The sequence below is a fragment of the Eriocheir sinensis genome, chromosome 35, assembly GCF_024679095.1.
Source record: "Eriocheir sinensis breed Jianghai 21 chromosome 35, ASM2467909v1, whole genome shotgun sequence".
NCBI classification, from domain to species: domain Eukaryota; kingdom Metazoa; phylum Arthropoda; class Malacostraca; order Decapoda; family Varunidae; genus Eriocheir; species Eriocheir sinensis.
This window is the reverse complement of record NC_066543.1, coordinates 7,131,087-7,155,399: the sequence shown is the minus strand read 5'-3', so window position 1 is coordinate 7,155,399 and position 24,313 is coordinate 7,131,087. Positions and strand designations below refer to the sequence as shown.

Below are 24,313 nucleotides of genomic sequence, written 5' to 3'. Positions count from 1 at the left end.
AAGAGGGTGGAAATACTTGCTATAATACAAGCATACCACCAGCTTACTGACTCCCTCGGTTCCAAAGCCTTGCCAGATTAACCTCGTTAGTGAACCAGCTGAGGTCACCACTATCACTCAATCATGCTCTTAATATATTTCAAAGTTTTCTAATGCTCATTTTCTTTTTAGAATCACTGTCTGCTTAGAATTTCAAAATTTTGTCATTTTGATCACTCATACCATCTAACAACATATGTACTGATCGGTATAGACTTTTTTGCATTCAACATCACCACTGACATTTTCACCTCTTAGAAGCTAAAGCTAGATTTTAATTTGAAAAACAGAATATTTTAAAATTGTGGACCACCACCAAGTCTTGCTGGGTAAACATATAGGTGAAGCCACACTTCACACATTACTATCTATGACCACCCAGTAAACTATATGGGTGGCCTCAGGAATATCAAGCTCCTTCTTCTAATTTTGCCTGGACTAAAGGAGGTACTGGACCATCAATTGCCGGTACATTGGTGGTATACCTGTACTTTAAAGCATCCTCCTTGTTGTTATAGTGCACATCAGCAATAATTTTATAATCATGCTCATGGTATGAATGTTTTATGTTTGCTTCATGCATAACGCTACAGTTTCTAACTGCGTTTTGTCGAAATTTTTGTAATTTTACAAATGTGAATAATTTGCTAGGTAATGCTTTGTACAAGTCACATATATAGAAAATTATCGATAAATCAATTGTGACTTCTGAATGGTTGCTTGTGTATTTTTATGGCATTACATAATCTTGCAATGAAGTAGTTTCTTTTTTTCTTTTATGTATTTCATAGATCTGGCTATGTTTATTTTGTGAAATTCAATGGCTTCAGCCTTCTTTGTATTATTTGCAAATTATTCGTAAGAATAAAGAATATCTGACTGATGCAAAAGTGTTCCAGTACAGGTAGTTTACATTATTTGGAATGCAGTGATGTAGATGCCATATATTTTTCATAGATTTTATTTACCTGATCTACTAACAACACGTTACCAAAGACATGCTTTGAGGACTTCACAGATTGATCTTTGCCAAAGCCAGAGCAATCACAATTGTCCCATTTAACATTCTGGTCATGAATGACTGGTAATTATGCTATGAAAAGGGATAGCATTACTTACACAACTACATTGTCCATGCACAGATCTCTGACACTCATGTAAAAAAAAGTCAACACTGAAATATTAAATACAGTATTATGTTCATTTTTTGTTGTTATTGTTAGATATGTGATATCAATTTTTGGAAGAAAACCCACACTGGTTGTTGGAGATATATTCCAGATTAGTGTTGGTAACCAGTTGACAGGAAATGACAATGAAAAGGGTGACAATGATCAATGATATTTCTCTGGAATATATCTTTGTCGACCAGTGTGTGTTTCCTCCAAAGTTATTGTCACGCCAGTATGATTATACAGTCGTTAATTTATCTTTTGTGCTTTGTTGCATTGTCAAGGAAAATTATGATAATATATTGCTATGGTAATGCCTTCAGTATGCTTGATTCAGAAATGCATGTGCATATGGAAGTCACATTGTTAGAATACTTAGTATGAATGTATTAGAAAACTGGAATTAAAAAATATAAACACTTCCTTTTATCTATCTGTCTCTATCTATCTATCTACCTATTCTCTGATCCCTTGTCTTCAGAGCTCCTTAAAAAGAAAAATGACAGCATTTTTTTTCCCTGACCATACAGCCCTGAAAATATCTATCGCTCTTCCCGTATTTCCCATTCTCTCTCTCTCTCTCTCTCTCTCTCTCTCTCTCTCTCTCTCTCTCTCTCTCTCTCTCTCTCTCTCTCTCTCTCTCTCTCTCTCTCTCTCTCTCTCTCTCTCTCTCTCTCTCTCTCTCTCTCTCTCTCTCTCTCTCTCTCTCTCTCTCTCTCTCTCTCTCTCTCTCTCTCTCTCTCTCTCTCTCTCTCTCTCTCTCTCTCTCTCTCTCTCTCTCTCTCTCTCTCTCTCTCTCTCTCTCTCTCTCTCTCTCTCTCTCTCTCTCTCTCTCTCTCTCTCTCTCTCTCTCTCTCTCTCTCTCTCTCTCTCTCTCTCTCTCTCTCTCTCTCTCTCTCTCTCTCTCTCTCTCTCTCTCTCTCTCTCTCTCTCTCTCTCTCTCTCTCTCTCTCTCTCTCTCTCTCTCTCTCTCTCTCTCTCTCTCTCTCTCTCTCTCTCTCTCTCTCTCTCTCTCTCTCTCTCTCATATCATCATCGTCATCTCAATTTGTACATCTTTCCTGGTTGACAGAGAAAACTGATCCTTGTGTAATTTCCACTCATTCTCATATTTTATGCTGCAGTAAGAATGTTAGTTGCTCTTTCTGTTGTCTGGCTCCTGACTTTCCTTCCAAGTTAACTTGCACACCAAATGCATCCAGTCAATTACAGCTTCTCTTCTACATTGCAACATATTCTCTTTTTTTTATCTCATCTCCACTTCATCTGTTTTTTTCAACTTTTTAAATCTTTTTCCATTCTATTTTCTTCACTGATTTTTCCAAAACTTTTTTTCTTACTAATTTATTTTTCCTTAATATTCTCCCATTTTCATGTCGTACCTCATCCTTTGCACTATTATTCTTTCCCTGTATACACTTTCCCAAGCTGCATCCCTTATCCATGTATATTTCATTGAAACTTACCAAAATTTGTATTTATTTATCTCATTTCACTGCATGTTTTTCTTTTACATTATGTATTTTGATCTTTTTTTATTCACTCATTTACATTTCCCTGCATTGATCATACTTATGCTTCTATTTGTTTTACTGCTGCTCTAACCTCTTAATCCCTCAGTTGTTCAACTGAGAAATCTGACAAGCATAATGTGTTGCTTGATGTTTGCTCAAATTGAATGAAAGCATTTAGGTTATTAATTAATGTTATTGTGATAAACATATGGTGATCATTTCTCTTGATATGAATTTATTATTATTATTGTTATTGTTATTATTATTAACATTATTATTATTATTATTATTATTATTATTATTATTATTATTATTATTATTATTATTATTATCATTATTATTTAAGCTGCTAATATTGTTGAAATATACATTTCAAGGAGTAAAACCTCCCTTGGTAAAGTTCCTGAAGAGACAATAGTGTGATATTAGAGGAAATCCACTGTTACAGGCCACCTCTAATCTGTGCTATATGTACATGAGTGGGTTGTGTTAATGCTGGAAACTGATCCTCCTTCCACCGTCCACATTGTAACTAGCTACTTATACAATGAAGAATGTGGAAAATGTCCCTGAACATGCTGTGGAATATTGTATGTCACAGTGGTTACAAATGATCTGCTTCCATATTCCCAATAATAATTTTCTTAAATTTTTCTTTCGCTGTAACCCACCTATTCATTATTTTGATTATCAGTTATTTTTGTGTCTTATTAGTTTCCCAGACTTGGACAATGGCAGTTTTTAACTTTAATATCCTGCATTCAAAATTCAGACAGTTTTGTTTTTATATTTTTAACTAGTGAAATCTGGAAGGATGGACATTTACTGTATTCTTTATTACACTATTTTAGACCCAATCAGTAGTGGACGGTTCCCAAAACCCACCAATCATCAACTGTGAATACTTTTTGTGGATGTTATATTTTGCCATGTCTTTACTTTTATTATGTTGAATATCTGTAACATTATTTTACATTTTACTGATTTTTACACAGTTTGAATGCACGCTCTTGTCAGTGATGATGATACAGAATTAATATGTAGCAATATAATAATGGGACTGTACACAGGAAACGGTTCTTCAGTGCTCATGGGTGTTGTTAAGTGATCTGTTTAAAAGACCCCCCCTCACCATGCCACCCACCCCCCAAAGGAAAAAAAAAAAAAAAAAAAAAGCATATCAGTGGCAATCATTGTTAACATCTACAGCTTATGTGTTGGTGGTTGTGGAGACTGCAAGGATGTGTTAGTTATCTAGCATTGTGTGTTTCATGTTCCCTATACTTAGTTTTCTCTTGGTTTATGAGGGGAAACATTTTCTAGAGACAAGTTACTTGCAAAGTGTTTTAATACAAAGATGGAATCTGGTATTCCACTCCACTATGGGCTTAATTTTCATGAAGCAAGTGTTTCAGCTTCCTCTTATATAGCACATTTGTGATTCATAAGCATGTTGAAAAATTTGTGTCATAAAGTGTACTTCGTTTTAGTAAGTGTTAAAATTACAATGTAAATTCAAGTATTATAAGTAATTTTGATGTGAATGGGCCTCTTTATGCACACTTTGTCTAATATTACCTAAGTATTGCGATCAATACGGACATGAGGTTAAGTGTGGAAAGAGAGAATTCCCAAATTATATGATCACTGAGAAAAAAACTCTGTAAGTGTTGTATCAAGGAGTTTGTTCTTTATGAGGATTTAGTTTTTTCTATACTGGTACATACCACCCATTTCTCTTCTAATCAGATATTGTATGGATTGGTGATAATTAATGTCATGCCTATTTCCAGTAGTAAATTTACAATTTCAAAAACTGGAAATGTGCTTGGCAGCTGTTATTTTTTGTACAACTCAAATTTAATGATGTCAAAAAATTCAAGAAGGGCATGGAGAGAAATATTGCCCATAAGAACACACAATTTTGAGGATGAGCTGTTTGGTTGATATTTAAACAACAACAAAATTATGGTGGCATACAGGGAAACTTGGCAAGTTAACTGATAATCCCTGATAATGTAAATGTACTTTTCCTTATACTTTTTTTTATAAGGCTGCCCCAAATCAGTAATTATAGTCACCATGCACTAAATTGGTCCAAAAGCCCCACCCCCTCCCTCAGCCTCCCTTCTAGGTAACATTGACTCCCAACTTCTACCTCCTTATCTTCAACCAATCAGTTCCTGTAGCTATGGAAGAGGAGGTGGGCTTCTGGGTCAGCTTACTATACAGTGACTATATACATTGTTAGTCCTGAATTTTCACCATTATAATCCATCAGCAAATTCCAACAAAATACTTTGTCATCAATCATAAAATAATATAGTCAATCCTGATCTTTCACCATAAGAGTCATCAGCAAATTCCAACAAAATGCTTTGTCATCAACCTAAAATATATTTCTTAGTTTCTTATGACTTATTAATGATGAGCTGCCATTGTACTCAACTAGTTGTTATGTTCACATGTTGTGGTATCCTAATATAGTTAATCATTGTAGGTTATGATGCTCAGTTACCATTTATATACCTTCAGTGAATATGTTATTCAATATTTTTAATAACATAAGGTTCTGCCAGTTAATTTTGTGAATCTTATGTTTTAGAATACAGTTATAAATGGAATGGTGCAAGAAATTCATGACACTTCTTGATATCTGCCAAGTCTAAGTCTCAGTAGGAAATGTACATGGTAGATGTTACATTGATATTCCACAATGCTTATGTGCAATTTAAGATGACCGTAATGATGACCGTGAATACACTATAGATGTAGCTAAGGCTCAAATTTACTATTTGACCTTACAACAGCCTGTAGTTTGGGACACCATGCTGAGCTTCCACAGTTGAATACACACACACACACACACACACACACAAATATATATATATATATATATATATATATATATATATATATATATATATATATATATATATATATATATATATATATATATATATATATATATATATATATATATATATATATATATATATATATATATATATATATATATATATATATATATATATATATATATATATATATATATATATATATATATATATATATATATATATATATACACACACACACACACACACACACACACACACACACACACGCACATATATACGAAGAAATGGATAAATAAAACAATTAAGTTAGGAAATTGCATAGGCCCTAATTCCTAACGTTTACCCTCTGCACCTATTGTTTGTTTTGAGATACACATGATGTTAGTAAGTGACTTTGGAATTGTTTGAAACAGTGTGATCTTATGCAAAATGTGTGGAGGAAAAATAGATATACATGTGCACTGTAATGTGAGTGCTGCTTAAAACACAATTTGTAACCTAACAAATGTCAGGGAGTTTTAGTTTTATGAAGTAAATAAAAAAAAATATTTACAATATTTTACCTTTGTCAAATGGTTCATACCTTTTTGAATCAATATATATATATATATATATATATATATATATATATATATATATATATATATATATATATATATATATATATATATATATATATATATATATATATATATATATATTAAAATCAACAGCAGATTTTGCATTATTCTCTTTATAAGTTGTTTTTCTATTTCACACCGTGGCGCAGTCTTCTGGTTGAAGGTAATGGAGATAATGCAAAATCTGCTGTTGATTTTAATAAATATATATATATATATATATATATATATATATATATATATATATATATATATATATATATATATATATATATATATATATATATCCTTAGTCCTTGGGATATAATTATGTATGGCATTGTATGTATATAAAGTTAGGGGCATAATGCTTTAGCAGCGTGTGGCTCCGGTGCCCCTCTCCGTTGCATTGACCCTAATAATGCCTGTGGTTGAAAAGAACCAATGAGTCTAGAGAAGATTAATACATACTCTAGAATCCTTAACTGGTAAGAGGGCACCGGGCCGGGGTACAGGACAAAAAAGTGTGACATCTGACCACGGCTTACCTAAACAAGGTTTCCCCAGGAGCCCATTTGTCGACAAATCGAAAGGGAGGATGAACAGCTGGGTGAACTGTACACTGAGTCGCCGACTGCCCGAGCCGGGATTCGAACTCGAGCCCGAGGATTCCTAGCTAGGCACGCTATCCATTACTCCACAGAGGCGTACGTTGTGTGTGTGTGTGTATATATATATATATATATATATATATATATATATATATATATATATATATATATATATATATATATCTAGAGATGAGAGAGAGAGAGAGAGAGAGAGAGAGAGAGAGAGAGAGAGAGTGTGTGTTGGCCAGTGCGGATAGAAATTCCAAGTCAAGAAACGGGTCTTTTTCTTTGCCTCGACTTTTATATATATATATATATATATATATATATATATATATATATATATATATATATATATATATATATATATATATATATATATATATATATATATATATATATATATATATATATATATATATATATATATATATATATATATATATATATATATATATATATATATATATATATATATATATATATATATATATATATATATATATATATATATATATAAACTGTGCATCCCGAATGGATAAATTTCTCATATGCTTCAGGATGCACATTTTCACGAGTTCCTACGCCGGCAGGAGGCGGCCACGTGGAACAGACAGACGCAGACCCAAGACAAACTGCCTGACCGGCCGCAGGAAAAGCAAATAGCAAAAGAAAAGCAAAGTCAGTGTGATCAAAGTGTACAGACAAGCAGAGCTCAGTGCAAGGTGGAGTATTTATAAGTGTGCGCTGTTAAATAAGTGAAGAGTGCGCAGTGAAGTAGAGAAGTGTAAAGAAGTACCAAGAAGGATATATATATATATATATATATATATATATATATATATATATATATATATATATATATATATATATATATATATATATATATATATTCTTATTTTGTACCAAGCATAAATAATGAAGAAGAAAGCTTATTTATTGCCTTTCAGACCTTTTTTTTACACAAGTCCAAGAGAAAAGCAATATATATGTATAAGGCAGAGCAAGAAAAAATAAACGTTTATACCCATAACTTGATTGATTGATTGATAGTTTATTGTTGCAAGTAAAACAACAAAGGAGCTTATATCTTACTTATTTCAGAAGCGATACAATGAGGAACAGTGAAAAAAGAAGAACGGTGCCTTAATTGTATTCCGTCACCATAACCCGAGGATCAGCTAAAGAACAGACAAGACAGTGATTATTATTCGCTTTTTATACCTTAATGCATACAACAAGCAGAGGCATAGGTGTTCACTTTAAAGCATTAGAGCACCTTACAATTAGATTAGGAGCATGCAAGACACATCATCGTCATCATCGGCAACAACAAAGTGAGTCCAGGCCATTTTTCTTCTGGTTTTGGCATTTCTGGTGAACACAGTGACCGTAACTAACTCCGGAATATTAATTTGCTGTTGACCTCGTAACAGTGACTGCTTTGACACATCCCCCTTAACGTGTGCTGTCCTCGGTGAATAGTAATGTTAAGTAAGTAGCGTTGGTTCATCTCGTCCTCCACCCCTCAAATGAGTAAGACAGTGCGTTCAGTCCAAAGAGTCTGTAATGTACTGTAGAATCCTTGGTTTTGTCACACCAGGGAAGTCCAGAAGAGTCGGTTTGTCGGTATTTTGTAAGGTCCCCTAAAAAAAATTGAATACCTAGCCTGAACCTTACCATGCATTAACTTACCACTACCCCATGACGTCTGGTGTGCATAATATCACTTGCAAATTGAAAGCAAGTATGGCAAATATTTTGGTATTACTCCAATCTTTCACCAACTTCATTGATGACACTATTTTTTATGAAAAATCTCATTGTGCTCTTCAACATTTAGTAGTACTGTGTCTGTTGCAGGTTACTTGTCTAATATTCTTTTTCACTCTCTAAAATGAAGGGGATAGGATGTAAAATTCCAGGGAATTTTTAAATGGGAAATTTTCCATGGGGATTTTGGGAATTTTCAGAAACTTCGAGAGTTGATGAAAATTTACAAGTTTACCTATGGCTCATTTAGTGTTTTTTTTTTTTTTTTTTTTTTTTTTTTTTGGCTGAGATCATTGTTGTCTCTTTAAGACTTCAGTTTTAGGGGGCTGTTAAGCCATGTCCACACTAGGCCTCAAGAGGCGACTCATGATGCGACTTGTGCACCGCCTCATGGGTGTTTGTGTCCACATTATGTTTCCATGGCTGCCTTATCCTGCCTTGCCAGTCATAATATTTGTTCTTCACCTGCCAGATGCAGGGGTGCTGTGGTACAATAGACTCATTCAGAAAACAAATACACAATCACTTGTCACCACAACACACCAACACTAACAACAACATTTGATTCACTTCCCTCCCCTGCACACTCGGCTCCCCTGTCCCCCCAACAGCCAACACAAATATGCGTATTATGTACCTGAAAGGTGCCCTGCGTATTATCATCCAGATCCAGATCAATAAGTGAAAAGAGTATTCCTCCGTGTCCACTCCACATTGTCATCAACATTTTCAGCCATGATACTGAGCAGTGCATAGCCGATGTTGCCCCATTCACAACTAATGAGTCTAACGCTAGCCTCATGCCCCAAAAATGCCTCTCGCCAGAGTTTCTGGCAGCTGCCTCATGCACCTCCATTTTCTATTGTTTTTCTGAGTCCGGGAGCACAAGTAGCCTTGTGAGGCCTAGTGTGGATGCGGCTTTAGTCAATGTCCCTTAGCCTGGTAGTGGCGCAGGCAGGATTGTTTAAGTGACACCTATTGAGGCACATACCGCCCTCCGGCTAACCTAACTTAACCTAACAAAATCCCAAACAGTTACTATAGGTCTTGACACAGAAAGTTCATATATACTTCCTTACTAATGAGACTTTCTATATCCCCAATTGGGGGAAAAATAACATATCATACAACATATTGATGTCATTCTTTGTTTATTTATGCCATAAGATGCTGTCAATCATGTGTTTAAAGATACCCTAAACTTAACCTAACCTAACAGTTACTCTAGGTCTTGACTCAGAATATTCATATATGCTTACTTACTAATGAGACTTTCTATACAACATATGGAGGTCATTCTTTGTTGATTTATACCATAAGGTGTTGGCTGTCATGTGCTTGAAGATACCCTAAACTTAACCTAACCCAGTGGTTCTCAACCTTTTTCTGTCCATTCCCCCCTTCATGAATTCTCAACATTCGTGTGGACCCCCTTAATTTTTCCCCCAAATCCCACCCCGCCAAAAAAGGTTAAAAAAAAATGTTGAGAATTTTCTTTGCTTTATTACAAATTTGACATAATAATGTAATTTTGATAAACTTGAATTTGGTTGGAAAAAGTTCATTTAACCTCTGCATATTTTATCACTCATCAGTGGGAAGGCTGACATTGTTTATTTTCAGCCAGTTGACGAATCCGAATTTGTGTCACTGACTGCACATCTCATGTCAGGGTCCACATCCAGTCAGTTCCGGCTCTTATTCTTGATTTGTAGAAGGGTGGAGAAACCAGACTCAAATAAATACGTAGTTGAAAAAGGCAAGAGTAGTCGAAGTGCAATCTCACTGACTTTCGAATATGACTGATGCATTGAACACCAGAATCAACAAAGAATGACCTCACTTTGCTGTATAGAAAGCCTCATTAGTAAGGAAGCATATATGAATTTTCTGAGTCTAGATCTATGGTAACTGTTTGGGGTTTTGTTGGATTAGGTTTGGTTAAGTTTATATTATATTAAATTATTTCAAACAAGTCCATCATTGATTTTCCATACTAACTTTACTAATATAATATTAAATCAAATACCTTAATTTCTCAAGTAGGGTTAGTGATTTTTTAACATGAATTTGAGATCTGTCTTTGTCATTATTTGTCATAAGTGTTAATACTGCTTTTCTCCTGCTATATAGTGCTCAGCTTACCTGACCTGTTTAAGAAAGGGTAAATTGCAAGATAATATTATGTTTATTTTACATTTTTACATAATTATCTTAATTGATCTGATGAATATTAATCTCAAATTACCATCTGTATTGTAATCAAAACTCTTCCACCCACCAACTGTCTTTAGTTCTGACCCACCTTGAAGTCAGACAACTAATGAAACAAACAAATGCATTAATTTTTCAGGGAAAGACAAGATCCTAAGGCTATGAGAGAGAGAGAAAGAAAAAAAAATTAACAAAGGCTGTTCTTCTACTGCAGCGCCACAATGTTGATTGAGCTGACCCAAAGAGTAAGGTAAGCAGTAATATGAGTTTTCAGTTTCATCAATACATGAAAGATGGTAGGGAAGGTGCTGATGTTTCAAAAAGAGAATAAACAATGACAAATTGAATAAATTCTGTCATGTCCACTCCTGGAAAAGTTAACAGAAAAAAGGCCTTTATCTATTTATCTGTCCATAACTCTAACACTTCTTTCTGCTAACTTTTTCCAGGAGTGGATATAGATCAGGGATGCATCTCATATATATATATATATATATATATATATATATATATATATATATATATATATATATATATATATATATATATATATATATATATATATATATATATATATATATATATATATATATATATATATATATATATATATATATATATATATATATATATATATATATATATATACCTATCAACCTATCAACTCGACACAATCTTCCAAACACCTATCCACTATTCTTCGACAACACTCAGCTGTCACCTTCTTCAACACTAAACATCCTCGGTCTATCCTTAACTCAAAATCACAACTGGAAACTTCATATCTTCTCTCTTGCTAAATCAGCTTCCTCGAGGTTGGACGTTCTGTATCGTCTCCGTCAGTTCTTCTCCCCTGCGCAGTTGCTATCCATATACAGGGGCCTTGTCTGCCCTCGTATGGAGTATGCATCTCACGTGTGGGGGGGCTCCACTCACACAGCTCTTCTGGACAGAGTGGAGTCTAAGGCTCTTCGTCTCATCAGCTTTCCTCCTTCTACTGATAGTCTTCTACCTCTTAAATTCCGCCGCGATGTTGCCTCTCTCTCTATCTTCTATCGATATTTCCACGCTGACTATTCTTCTGAACTTGCTAAGTGCATGCCTCCCCCCCTCCCGCGGCCCCGCTGCACACGACTTTCTGTTCATGCTCATCCCTATACTGTCCAAACCCCTTATGCAAGAGTTAACCAGCATCTTCACTCTTTCATCCCTCACGCTGGTAAACTCTGGAACAATCTTCCTTCATCTGTATTTCCTCCTGCCTACGACTTGAACTCTTTCAAGAGGAGGGTATCAGGACACCTCTCCTCCTGAAATTGACCTTTCTTTCAGCCACCTCTTTTGATTCTTTTTTGGGAGCAGCGAGTAGCGTTTTTTAATTTTTTTATTATTGTTTTATTTTTTTGTGTGTGCCCTTGAGCTGTCTCCTTTGTTGTAAAAAAAAAAAAAAAAAAAAAAAAAAAAATATATATTTATATATATATATATATATATATATATATATATATATATATATATATATATATATATATATATATATATATATATATATATATATATATACATCATTAAAGCTATAGGCTCACTTCAGATTTTGGCAGATACATTATATGAAGTTCTAAACAATTTAGTTGTCTGAGGGTTTAGCCAACCATATCTGAATTTTTTTAAATTTAATTGTTTTTAAGGACTGATATGCCTGCCCTGCATAGACAAAGAATGGGAATATAATTGAAATTAACTCATTATGTTGCACATATTTGTGTGTTAGGACAACTCTTAAGACTTTAAAAAATTACATATTACCTACTTTGAAATTTGTCCATTGTATTGCAATATTCAATTAGGTCACATGATGTAGGTAGTGCATACCATCCTTGTACTTTGTGAATTTTACACATACCGTCCATATAATTTGTCAATTTGAACTTTGTATTACACCTAATGTAGTTTGTGAAGTTGTGAACCCACTGGGAAAAATTGAATTGCAAGTATTTCAAAAGTATCTGATTACTGCCAACTATACTTGTTTATTGCAAAAAATGACCATTGCTGTGTGATGATGTGCTCTACTTTACCAGGTAAATGCATGATTTCAAAGGCAACAATAGGCCTAGTCCACTGCTATTTCATTCAGGTGCATATTTATAAAGGGTTGGTTGATTAAAAAGAAATCCTATGAATTGCTATAGTCTGCACCTAGTAACTGCCAGGCTGCTCCCAGTGATTCAACTTGACATTAGCATTCTTAGTTTGTGGTTTATCTTGGTCTAGGCACAAACATGGCCAGTCAACAGTGATCCAGATGGCTGCCACAGACACCTTACCTTTATTGAGCTTGTCAACAAAAAATTGTGAAGAAATAATGTATGGTCCTTGGAGGGACAATATTTGTGACTGATATGGAGAGACATTTTGGAAACATGGTAGATACAGGATCATTTACTGCCTTGCCCTCATTTGTATTGTGCACTGGGCCTAAATATTGATGACACTAGTTCCTAGTCCTTTCTGTACAAGGTACAGTATGCCTAGGGAGTAGGGCTGGGCGGGATCCAAGTACTGCAACAGAATTCACCAAATCTGATAAGACTGGAGGGGTCTGAGTAGCAGTTCAGATCCCCTGAAACAATTACTCACAGGCTGAGGTGAATACTCAGATGATTAATCAGGATTTCTTTTCCCTTAAAGCCAGTGTTCAATACAGACATTGTCTGTACTAAACATCATATTCATAACTTGTATGATCTTTAATTAGTGAAAAATCAGTTATAAGTAAAAATGAATTGCAAAAACTTACAAAAAATACTGTTGTAATACTATTATGATCAGCGACCTTATGAATTAACAAAACGGTTGTCTGTGACATAATTAATTTGAAACTCAAAGTTAACTATAAATGACAGTATTTGTCATTGCTGCCTGCATATTATTGGTACTGGGAACTATTCCTTTGCATAGGATATTACATATCCATGAAATTAGACATGCTGTGTGACAGTAGGTTGCCAGAGCATGATAATGCACACCTCAGACTTGGGTGTTGTGACTATAGCAGCAATGATCAAGACCAAGATTTGGTAGAGGGAGTGTGTGGTTAAAACTCATACTACCATTGGAGTATACAGTTTGTATTACTAGTTTTACTACAACTTTTTTATTACCAAAGACTTGACAATCACAATTTGACCGAATAACACCCTGCAGTTGGGTGACTCCCACACCAAGATCAACACTAATACCAAAACAATAACAATGGCTGCTGTAGCACACTAACATGCCAGTTTTTCGAGTCTTATTTAAAAATAAAAAAAGTGCGTTTTTGATGCTGGCAAAAATGGTATTTTTATGGGGGCAGCTGATATGTTCATAAACAGCTATATTTAAATGTTTAATGTTGCAGAAATATGTTGCTATGGAGTTTTCTTTGATTTTAGTCACAGGTTATGGAGGCAAATAGTGAAGAGGGAGAGACGGCGCAGAGTACGCCAAAGGAGAGCACAGGAGCTGCACCTAAAGCAAGAACAAAGTGAGCAGGAAATATTTTGTTGAGGACTCACTGTTTTTAATTTGTATACAGTACATTATCCTCAAAACTCAGGAAATAAGAATACACATTTCCCTGTTCTGCTGAATGTCATTTTGTGCAACTACAAGGGATGTTTCTCTTAAAATGCAGAAGGCTGAGGTTTGGGATTTTTACCTCCCTCAAATATTTTTTGCCTTGAATTCTCATCAGAAGGATCTTATTGTTATTTTGACTCCCCACCCTGATTTTACAGGAAATGGTATCACATGATGATGATGATGATACAGTAGGTCTCTTAATTGTTCCTTGAACCCCCCATCAAAAGTGGGTGGGTGTGGTAAATTAATCTCTTATTTGTTTTATCCATTATTTAATTTATGTTTTCCCTAGTATCTTCATTTTCTCTCTATTCTCATCACATTTTGAAATTGATTTACCTCCAGTCATTAGCAGACATTTCATTTCACTAAATTCAATGTTCTCCATCTGCTATCCATATTGATGCATTTCAGAACAACGTGCACTCATGCAGGACCCCCACTATGTGAAGGAACTGGAGAGATTACAACAAATGGAGGAGGAGACTCAGAGGCTAGAAGAGGAAGAAGCTAAAAGGAGGAAGGAAGAGTGGTTGTTGCGAGATGCAGCTCTTCATTCAAAGTTTCTGTATGAGAAACGTAAAAAACAGTTACAAGAAGAACAACAAAAAAAACAAGAGGTACTTGATGATGTCTTATGTTTTTATGGTTTTCGCAGAAACACCAAACTACCATAAATTGTGCGTACAAGTCGACCAGGCGTATAAGTCAACCTCAAGATTATTAGCTCAAAATTATGGGGTAGACCTATACTTGCCATATAAATCGGCCTCCAAAATACAGTAGGCTCTCACTCTCTCTCCCTCATTACCTCCTACTTCTCCTCCTCTGTATATTTAGTGATGTCATGCCTGCCTGTGTGGCATGGGAGGGGTGAAACTACCTAACGTAGCTATCTTTACCTTGGGAAAACTGTTGTGGGTATGAGCAACTGCATGACTGTATGTAAACAAACAGATGACTGTAGTGGCTGAGGAGTAGTGGAAGATGGCCCACCAAGAGACTCGTAAAGTAGATTGTCAAAGTTGCTTTGTCCACAAGTTCAGAGAATACTCCATGCTGTGTGGCCACACACATGAAACCATCAATTAAAAGAATTTAAAAAAAAGTGGACGGTCCATGATTGCTGCTGCCCTTTGCTCATTCTGGTGTCTTGCTTGGATACGAGTGTGGCTACCATTTCCAATAGTTCAAAAAACTCTTCTTTCTCCATTCTATTAAAATTGTAGGACAGCCGGTCTTCACAGCACAGTTCTCTGATGAAGTTTGGGTAAACACTCCTGTCCTCTTGTCTTTGAAGCCATGATCGTACCCTCAACTGCTTCTTCCTTTCATATAAATGTTGCAACAAGTCCATAACTTGAATAACAACAGCACAACTCATAACAGCCCTTACTTTTGCAAATGGTGCCATGTGGATACAGGGCAACTAGTTTCTTTACATTTTGCATGCGAGCAACTGACTTTGGTCGTGTGTGACGCACACCCAGAAAAGTTTGAGTTGCCAGTTGCACCTACCACCAATTCAGTTAAAGGAAAGAGAACCAGTGTGATACCAGCTTGTGACTCCATTCCCATTGTTTTCTGCTCTGAGCCCTCTCGTCTTACGGCGAACAAAGGTAATCTACGCTTGCATCTTCGACTTATACAAACTTGTACAAATTCCAATCAGTGTTTACAATCTGTGTATCAGCTGTTGGAAACAGCCTATGGTTTGTTAAGTAAGTTTGCTGAACACAAGTTATAGTTGGAAATATTTGTTCCAACCTGCTGAAATTACAGTGTACAGTGATTGTTAGTAGTGCTGCTCCACTTGTTTGCCACTCGGTGGTAAAAGTTTGCATTTCATTATAGCCATATAAGTTGACCCCTAGTTATAGAGAGATTTTATCAAAATAAAAAGTCGACTTGTACACCACAATTTACGGTAACTGATATGAAGAGAGAACATTTTTTTCAGAAAATGTATGCTATCAGTTTTATGCCTTCCTTAGATGTGAGTCTAATTTTGGAGATGTGGTTGGATGGCAGGGTCAGTTTTGTCCATACTAATCACAATCATCCCAAAAGAGGAGAACCAGGTCCCATTCTTGTCAGGTGTCAGGTCCTACCATGTGTGCAGAACATGCTGATCAAGTCAATAGTACACAGAAGTTCATAGGTTTTCCAGAGGTAAAAGTATTGATTTTGTATGCTGACGCTGATTTTCATCACCATGTTCGTGAGTCTCCCTAAAAAAAATTCTGTGCCAGGGTGTGTGACACCAACTTTAGATACTTTCTTATGATGTTGAGATACATTTCTTACACTGAAGAAAACTCGTGTAGCTGTAATATTATCATTCTTGTTTGTTTCTTGGACCATTTCTAGATTCAGTAAAGGCCTGAAGTTTCATTAAACTTTATTCCATGCATCAAGTTTTTAACCGTCGCATCTGTTTACATTACATATTTCTTTGTATGTGTTGCAGGAACTGATCAAGAAAGAATGGGAAGAAAAACAGAGGACAGAAGAAGAAAAGAAGAAAGAGGAGCAGGTGTGGCTCATAGGACTTTGGAAGATATCCTTTATATTATATGAACCAAGGAAATGTCATATCTATATCTGTCTATTTATCTATATCTTATCTATCTATCTAACTATATGTATACAGGTATCCCATGCTTTATGAATGGATTATGTTGAAAAGTGATCGTGAAGCAAAATGATTGCCTAACAAACGAGCTTTAATCAATAAGGATGTATTCCTATAATCATATATTAAGTGACCTAATTCTCAATACAATATTTTAAGGACTACACTCTGTCTAAATCATTACCAAAGGGACTTTAAACTCATATTTGTATATTTGCTTAAAGTGAGCAAAGGCAATTAAGAATGACAGTCATTTGAGCAAAATATCACTGTAAAAATAAACCATTGTAAAGCAGGGATGACATTATATATATATATATATATATATATATATATATATATATATATATATATATATATATATATATATATATATATATATATATATATATATATATATATATTTATTTTTTCTCATGCATACTCCAGTCTTCTCACTCAGTATAGTTTGATAAGATGTAAAGAAAATCCTACCTTCAAAATTCCATAAGAAAGTGCTATAGAAGAATTTTTATCCACTAATTTAATTAAAAATTTCAATTACTAGTTAAACTAAAACTTTGTATTTTCCTTGTAGAAGTTTTTTTCTGCCACTGGTTGAATAAATAATTTATTTTTCACTTAATAATTACAAGTTGGTGGAGAATGTAAGAAACAATACTGAAATCTTCTGTTCTTATAAATGATTTATTAAGCAGGTGCTTAACGTTTTTTTTTACTACAATGCAAATTGTTACTTTTTTTATGATTTACAGTTAATTGTTTCCCTTAACGGAGTCTTACAGCTCTATGTTTTACCTGGTCATATCCACCCAAACAGGAAGCACTTCTAAAAGCTGCAACTGAGAGTCTTGGGAAGGTTAGTATTTGCAAGATTTTGAAGATATTCTTTAGTAGTTGAAAGTTCAAAGTCAGTGACTTCCTGTGCTTCATAAATTTATTATTAATATACTCAGCAAGCCAATATTTGGAGTGCTTATAAAATCTACCATTCCAGCCAGGAGAAGAGCCAACACACAACCCCGAGCCTCCACCGGGCTACAGCAGGAGTCGCATCAGCCCGCCCAAGAGGGAGCCATGTCCATTTTTCACAAAGACAGGAGCATGTCGATTTGGTGTGCAGTGTTCTAGGTAAAGTCTTGGTTCTAATATTTATTTAATGATTTAAGACTGTCAGAGCATCATCATGATCAACAGGGTCAGAATGGAAAATTAAAAAGGCTACTAACCATTAAGGGAAGCTATAAGAGTTAAAATAGTTGAGGGCCAGTCCCCCGCCCCCCTCCGGCCTGTCCCCAAGTTCCTGTAATGTAGGAGGTTGTCCATCTGTCTGTCTGATTTTGGGTGGTGGCCTGGAGCCTTTCCAACAAAAACTGAGTGAGTGAATGATGATTGGCCAATATGATGGGCGATACATATTATTTAGAATATACTGTATAATTTTTAACTGAGTATGAGTTCATATAATTTCAGTAGTTAAGGTTATTAAGGTCCCCTTTTGCTTGATTTCAGAGAACATGTTTATCCTGAGAGAAGCCATACAATATTGCTTCCAAATATGTATTCACATTTTGGCATGGATCATTTGGCTATGGAAGAGAAGGATTCTGATATTCTATTAGAATACTCTGAATCAGAGATGTACCAGCTTTTCAGGTAGCTATACCTTCTTGTCATTGTGGTTGATAAAATTTGTTGTTTCCCATATTGTAACCATATGCATAATTTGGATTTACAGAAGCAAAATTTGAATTGCAACTACAGTAAACCCTCCATTTAGCACACTTCATATAGTGTATTTCCTTATAAACTAATACCTAAATTTAGGACACATTTTCCATATAACATGGTTACCCTCCATATACATGAATTAAGTTAAGGGCATAATAAAATAATTGCAGCAGAGGCTAGTCTGTCAAATAAAAAAACAGAAAAACAAGCTATAAAAATGTAGAATAAACACATGATTGGCTAAATGCTGTAGGATCTTGACTGCGGCATCAGCTTCTTGGTGACTGAGTCCCTCCTGAAACCTATTCATTGGTGTAGGGCAAGAGGAACACAGCCACTCATTAACCAATTGTATTGTTCAGTCATATTTAAATACATAGGGAATAGTCAAAATAATTTTAATATTCAACAAGTTTAGATTTGCATGCACCAGATGCAACTTTTAACCTTTTCACTGGAAACTAGCTTCTCTGCCTCGTACTTTCCTGTTCCTAGTTTTGTTTACAAGCACCACCGTCCACACCTGCTGTTGCTTTTCTGCCCACCACACATATGCTCATTTTCACAATATCCACCCTGTTGCGCAAGATTGCACTCCAGTCATGTAAGTTTATATTTCTGTAGCTCAGCTCCACTCCAGGTCTCCTATGGTGTCTTAATCTTTTATGCAAGTATTAATCACATTTGCTGGTAAACTCTGGAACATCCTTACCTTATCTGTATCACCTCCATCCCGTGATATTAACGCGTTGAAGATAGGAGTATCTGGACACTGAACTGAAACTGATGTCCTCTTTTCAGCTTCTGTTATTGTCTTCTGCTTGCAGGAACAGTGCTATAGCGTTATATTTTGTACCTCTAATTTTGCCCTCGAGTTGACTCCTTCCACCAGTCCCAAATTGATAAATCCCATTGAAATAACACCTATATTTAGAGCAGATTTCTTCAGTGCCTTTCTTGTGTTTAATAAGAGGGTCTACTGTATTAGATAAGGTCATATTTGTCCACATTATCATAATCATGTGACTTTTTTCTTACTTAGTCAGAATGGCCAGTAAAGGATGGCATTTTAACAACTTGATAAATTTTCTTGGTAAAAATAGTTCAAATGTAGCCTAGTCCCCACTTACATTGTGTGGTAGAATGGAGAAATACTTGTTAATCCGCTTTTCTTTAAGATAAGTAGTTATATGGCTAGAGTAAATTTTATTGGAATTTTATGCCTATTTTCTTGCAGGGAATTTTTTGAGGATGTTCTGCCAGAATTCCAGCGATGTGGAAAAGTTGTCCAGTTTAAAGTTTGTGCCAATGTGAGCCCTCACTTGCGTGGCAATGTTTACGTCCAATTTATGAATGAAGATGATGCTTTGAAAGCTTGTGCCTTGTTTAATGGGAGGTGGTACGCCGGTCGCCAGATGACCTGCTACCAAGTAACAATAGAAAAGTGGAGATATGCACTATGTGGTGAGTGTTAGTGTAGCTTTCCTGCCTGTGCTGTAATGTTATGTAAAATTTATTACATTTTTTCAGAACCTGTTCTGTATTTTTTTGTTTCATTTTTCTGTGACAAACATTTTGTAGCTTTATATAAGTTTCTCATTTACACCAGAATTGGTAGGTTTAGATAGAGTTCAGGTGCTGTCAGCTTCCTGTAGATGTGCTATTTTTTTTTCCAAAACAGAATATCAGACAGAAGATTTTAGAGTGGATAAGGAAACATTTACTACATGTTAGCCTCATTTGCATCTTGATGAAGCACATCTCATTAACCCTTAAACGATGGGTATTGTTTTCATTGAATGGTCCTGAGATATGGGTAAAAACAGCTTATTTTTTCTTTTGTTTATTCATATTGTATGGAGCATTTTATCTCACTGAGCACTGGTGAAATGCAAACTGAAGTACATTGTGTAGTAGTCACACTAGTGGGTGTAAAATGTAAGTAGGGTGGCATGAAACACTGCTCCGGGCAGCATGGAGGCTGGCGACGGTGGTGGCATAATTCACACTTCCTTCCTCTCATAACTGAATGTCAATAACATGAATTGTTCTTTACACTGAAATAATTTAGACAACATCTACTTTACCCAATTTTTTAGTCCTCCTCAGAGCTGGGTGTTTCAAACCATGTAACACTTGCCTTATGCCTCTTACCTTGCACTCCTGTGATGAAAGCACTTGCTTGGGTAGAGTGCAGTAGAGATGGTGAAGTAACATCTTCACTTTCTAAATCACTCACTACTGCTGTCACTCATCACAATGTATTCATCACTGCTGTTATTGTACTCAGAATAATCTTCACTTCATTATCCTGCCCTTTCCTCCTGATGCATCACTGTTTCTCTGTGTTTTCCTGAGAGGTGCTAGGTGTGGACTCCATAGCTGCTCAGTGAGGATTAATGACCTTATCTCGAATCCACAAGGGTCGGATATGCTAACAGATAGCTCGACAAATCAAAGAACTTGCAAAATTTGAGCTAAACATTTAAATTAATGGTGCACAAAAGTCTGATTAATTAAACGATGGCCATCTATGTGGACCGCAGTGGGTTTGATCAAATAAACAATGGTCATTGTTTAAGGGTTAATAAAAGCTTCAATATGCATGAATCCTTCATGATATGAGAGATGATGACTGCTTTTGCTGTAGATTTCAAATCCCCATCATAATGTTGGCCATTAATAACCAGGTTGTAAGTCACAATGAAGCAAAACTTTACTTGCTACATAAATTAATACATGTATATGGACATTTTTACAGGGCTGTACTGGCGAAAGCAGTGTCCCAAAGGTGACCATTGCAATTTTCTGCATGCATACAGAAATCCTGGTAATGTTTTCTGGCAAGCAGATAGAGACATGCAGCCTTTTTCAAGTCTTAGAAAGACACCATTGCATCACAGGTAAGGAGGCATTCATCATGTATTATATATGTTAAAATCAAGTAACTATTCTGATAATATTTTTAGACATCTCCAACCTAATAGCTTGGGAACTTCTGCCCTTTATTCCAATAAAATCTTTTCTCTTTAGATTGTCCCCAGAGAGGAACTTCAGAAAAAAACATGAAAAATCAAGTAAACTCTCCAATGAAAGAAGAAGAAACTTCAAGGATGACGAAGATAGTGAATGTGAGATTGGTGTTTCACAGAGGTCAAAAGACTTAAGTGATACATCAGAAACTGAAGTGAATGAGTCTTCAAAGAGAAAACATTCATCACAAGGTTCAAGACAAAAGTTAAGAAGATCAAGGTCTGAGAAATCAAGTGATAGGTCAGAACAGACAAGTAGTAAATCACGAAAGTCTAGCAGGAGGTCAGAACGGTCTAGCAGTAGGTCAGAACAGTCTAGCAGTAGGTCAGAACGATCTAGCAGTAGGTCAGAACGGTTTAGCAGTAAGTCGGAACGTTATGGTAGTAGGTCAGATCGGTCTAGCAGTAGATCAGATAGATGTAGCAAATCAGAATGGTCAAGGAGTAAGTCTGCTAGGCTAAGTAGTAGCCCAGAAAGACCTAGTAGAAAATCAAGCTCAAAAATACTAAAAAAAAAAAAAAAAGGTCAGAATCACATAGGGTAGTCAAATAATAGTTAAAAAGACAAAATATTGAACCAAAAGTACAAAATAGTTTTTCATGTCAGTTTAAAATAGGAGTAGGTTGGTTGTTGTCAGGGATGGATGGGCAGATGTCTCATTGGGTGAGTGCTTGAGCAGTTGTAGACAGCAGACCCTCCAAGTAATGGCGCCATCTCCCAACCACTGATGTATCTGATGTATAGTGGATGCTGATTTACTCATTGACTCTGTTGATGAGGCCAGAGAAGCTGTCGCAAGGAGAAGGAGTTGAAAGGCATTTGGTGTTTGTAGCATCAGTGCAGAGCTCCTCAAAGCTGGAGGAGCAGCCACTCTGTGTGGGTTCTAAGCATTCTTGACTATACTATATTCCAGTCTGGTACCATTCCTCCTGTCTGGAAGAAGGAGCTGATCATCCTTATCAAGAAAGGGAAGGGGAATAGTAAGGACTGTATCAGCTACAGCAGTATTACACAGCTTAGTGTGCCAGGCAAGGTGCTTGCCCATCCATTACTTATGCAGATTCACAGCCAATTGCTGAAGTTGCTGAGACCTGAGAAATCTGTGTATATGGTTGGCAAATCAATGACTGATTGTATCCTAGTGTTGGAATGCTGATGTGAGTTTCAACTGGAGATGCTTTCAGCCTATGTCAATCTCAAGAAAGCATTTGATTCAGTGCATTGTGAGACACTATGGAATATTGACTGGTTAACATTCTGGGACTAGAACATTGCTGGAATAGCTGTCACATTGGCAATTACTCATTGAAACTGGATAGAGGCCTGCATAGTCTGTGAACACTCACTCTGGCTATACTGGCATGTGGTTTGCTACCTGGAAGTTGACCTGGCTCACGGGTTGTTTCTGTAAGAGACAATACTTGTTGCTTGAGTACAAGTCAATGAGGTTCTTAAAATGGGAAGGGGGTCTACATCATGGAGGTATTAAGGGTGGAGAGGCCCACAGCGCCGAGCACGCTGTACTGGTGAGTGAAGCCAGTTTTCGTGGTCTCAGCTGTCAAATCGGCTGCCATATTGTTCAAGATGTGAGGTACGAATACGAGGGTGTAGCCTGGTGGACAGCCACAGCCTTTTAGTGGTGCAGACTGATGTTATTTACAGCGACTGCCATGGTATATGACTGCTGCTTGTGCTACACTGGACAAAATTACTCCCATTCTTATACCTGACAAAGTCTGTGAATCAGCTTCGTAATTTATTACTGTAAATATACTGTAACAGGTAAGAAAATACTGTACATAATATCCAAGAAGCGACCATATCCGAGGACGCACATACTGCGTCATGGCTCGCTTTAGCCAATATATGAGTTATTTTATCTATATTTATGCTGTCATATCAAAATTATCAAATAATTTATGTTTCTTTATGTGCACCACTCAATTCTGCATGTTTTCATATATAATACATGATGATTATGTTGAGGTTATGGCTGAAAACTTGTTATATTCAATAGCGACATATGAAATTTGGCGCGCGCTGCGATCTCGGATACGGCGCGGGGCGCTGTTTTGGCCCGGCCGTAGTGAAAGGGTTAACTCAGGCCAACTGATCAGTAGCTAGGTTTGCTAATCATTACATGGTGGAGGCACTGTGGAATGCTTGAAATAATTTTAAAAGTATCGTTTTTAGGAGTGTCATGATACCTCCATGGTGAAATAGTTAACAAGCCCTGCTATGAATCCACTAGCCTGGGTTCGAATCATGGCCTGGGCAGTGTGTGTGCAGCCCACCCCCGCTGTTCATCTTCCCTTTTGGGTTTGCCAGCATGTGGGTACCTAGGGAAACCTGGGGTTAGGTAAATTGTGGAAGCCTGATTGTGAAACTGGCCCTGTGATCTCGAGGTAATGGGCTAATTCCCACCACAGGTCAATTGCCAATGTGACATAAGCACAAAAGCCGCATGCAGCCTTTGCGTATGACACCAACTTTACCTTTACGAAG

The 24,313-nt window shown here is 36.0% G+C and overlaps 1 protein-coding gene across 1 annotated transcript; it reads left to right on the top strand.

Annotated features, from left to right (window-relative positions):
- The first annotated feature begins 7,986 nt into the window (after window positions 1-7,986).
- On the top strand, window positions 7,987-23,483 carry LOC127007339 (U2 small nuclear ribonucleoprotein auxiliary factor 35 kDa subunit-related protein 2-like). Its single transcript, XM_050878162.1, has 11 exons — window positions 7,987-8,132; window positions 10,922-11,032; window positions 14,220-14,311; window positions 14,824-15,029; window positions 16,880-16,945; window positions 17,865-17,903; window positions 18,042-18,175; window positions 18,557-18,700; window positions 20,013-20,239; window positions 21,537-21,678; window positions 21,809-23,483. Exons 2-11 carry the CDS (start codon window positions 11,004-11,006, stop codon window positions 22,350-22,352), a joined length of 1,623 nt encoding a protein of 540 aa, XP_050734119.1. The 5' UTR covers window positions 7,987-8,132; window positions 10,922-11,003; the 3' UTR covers window positions 22,353-23,483.
- Window positions 23,484-24,313: the final 830 nt, after the last annotated feature.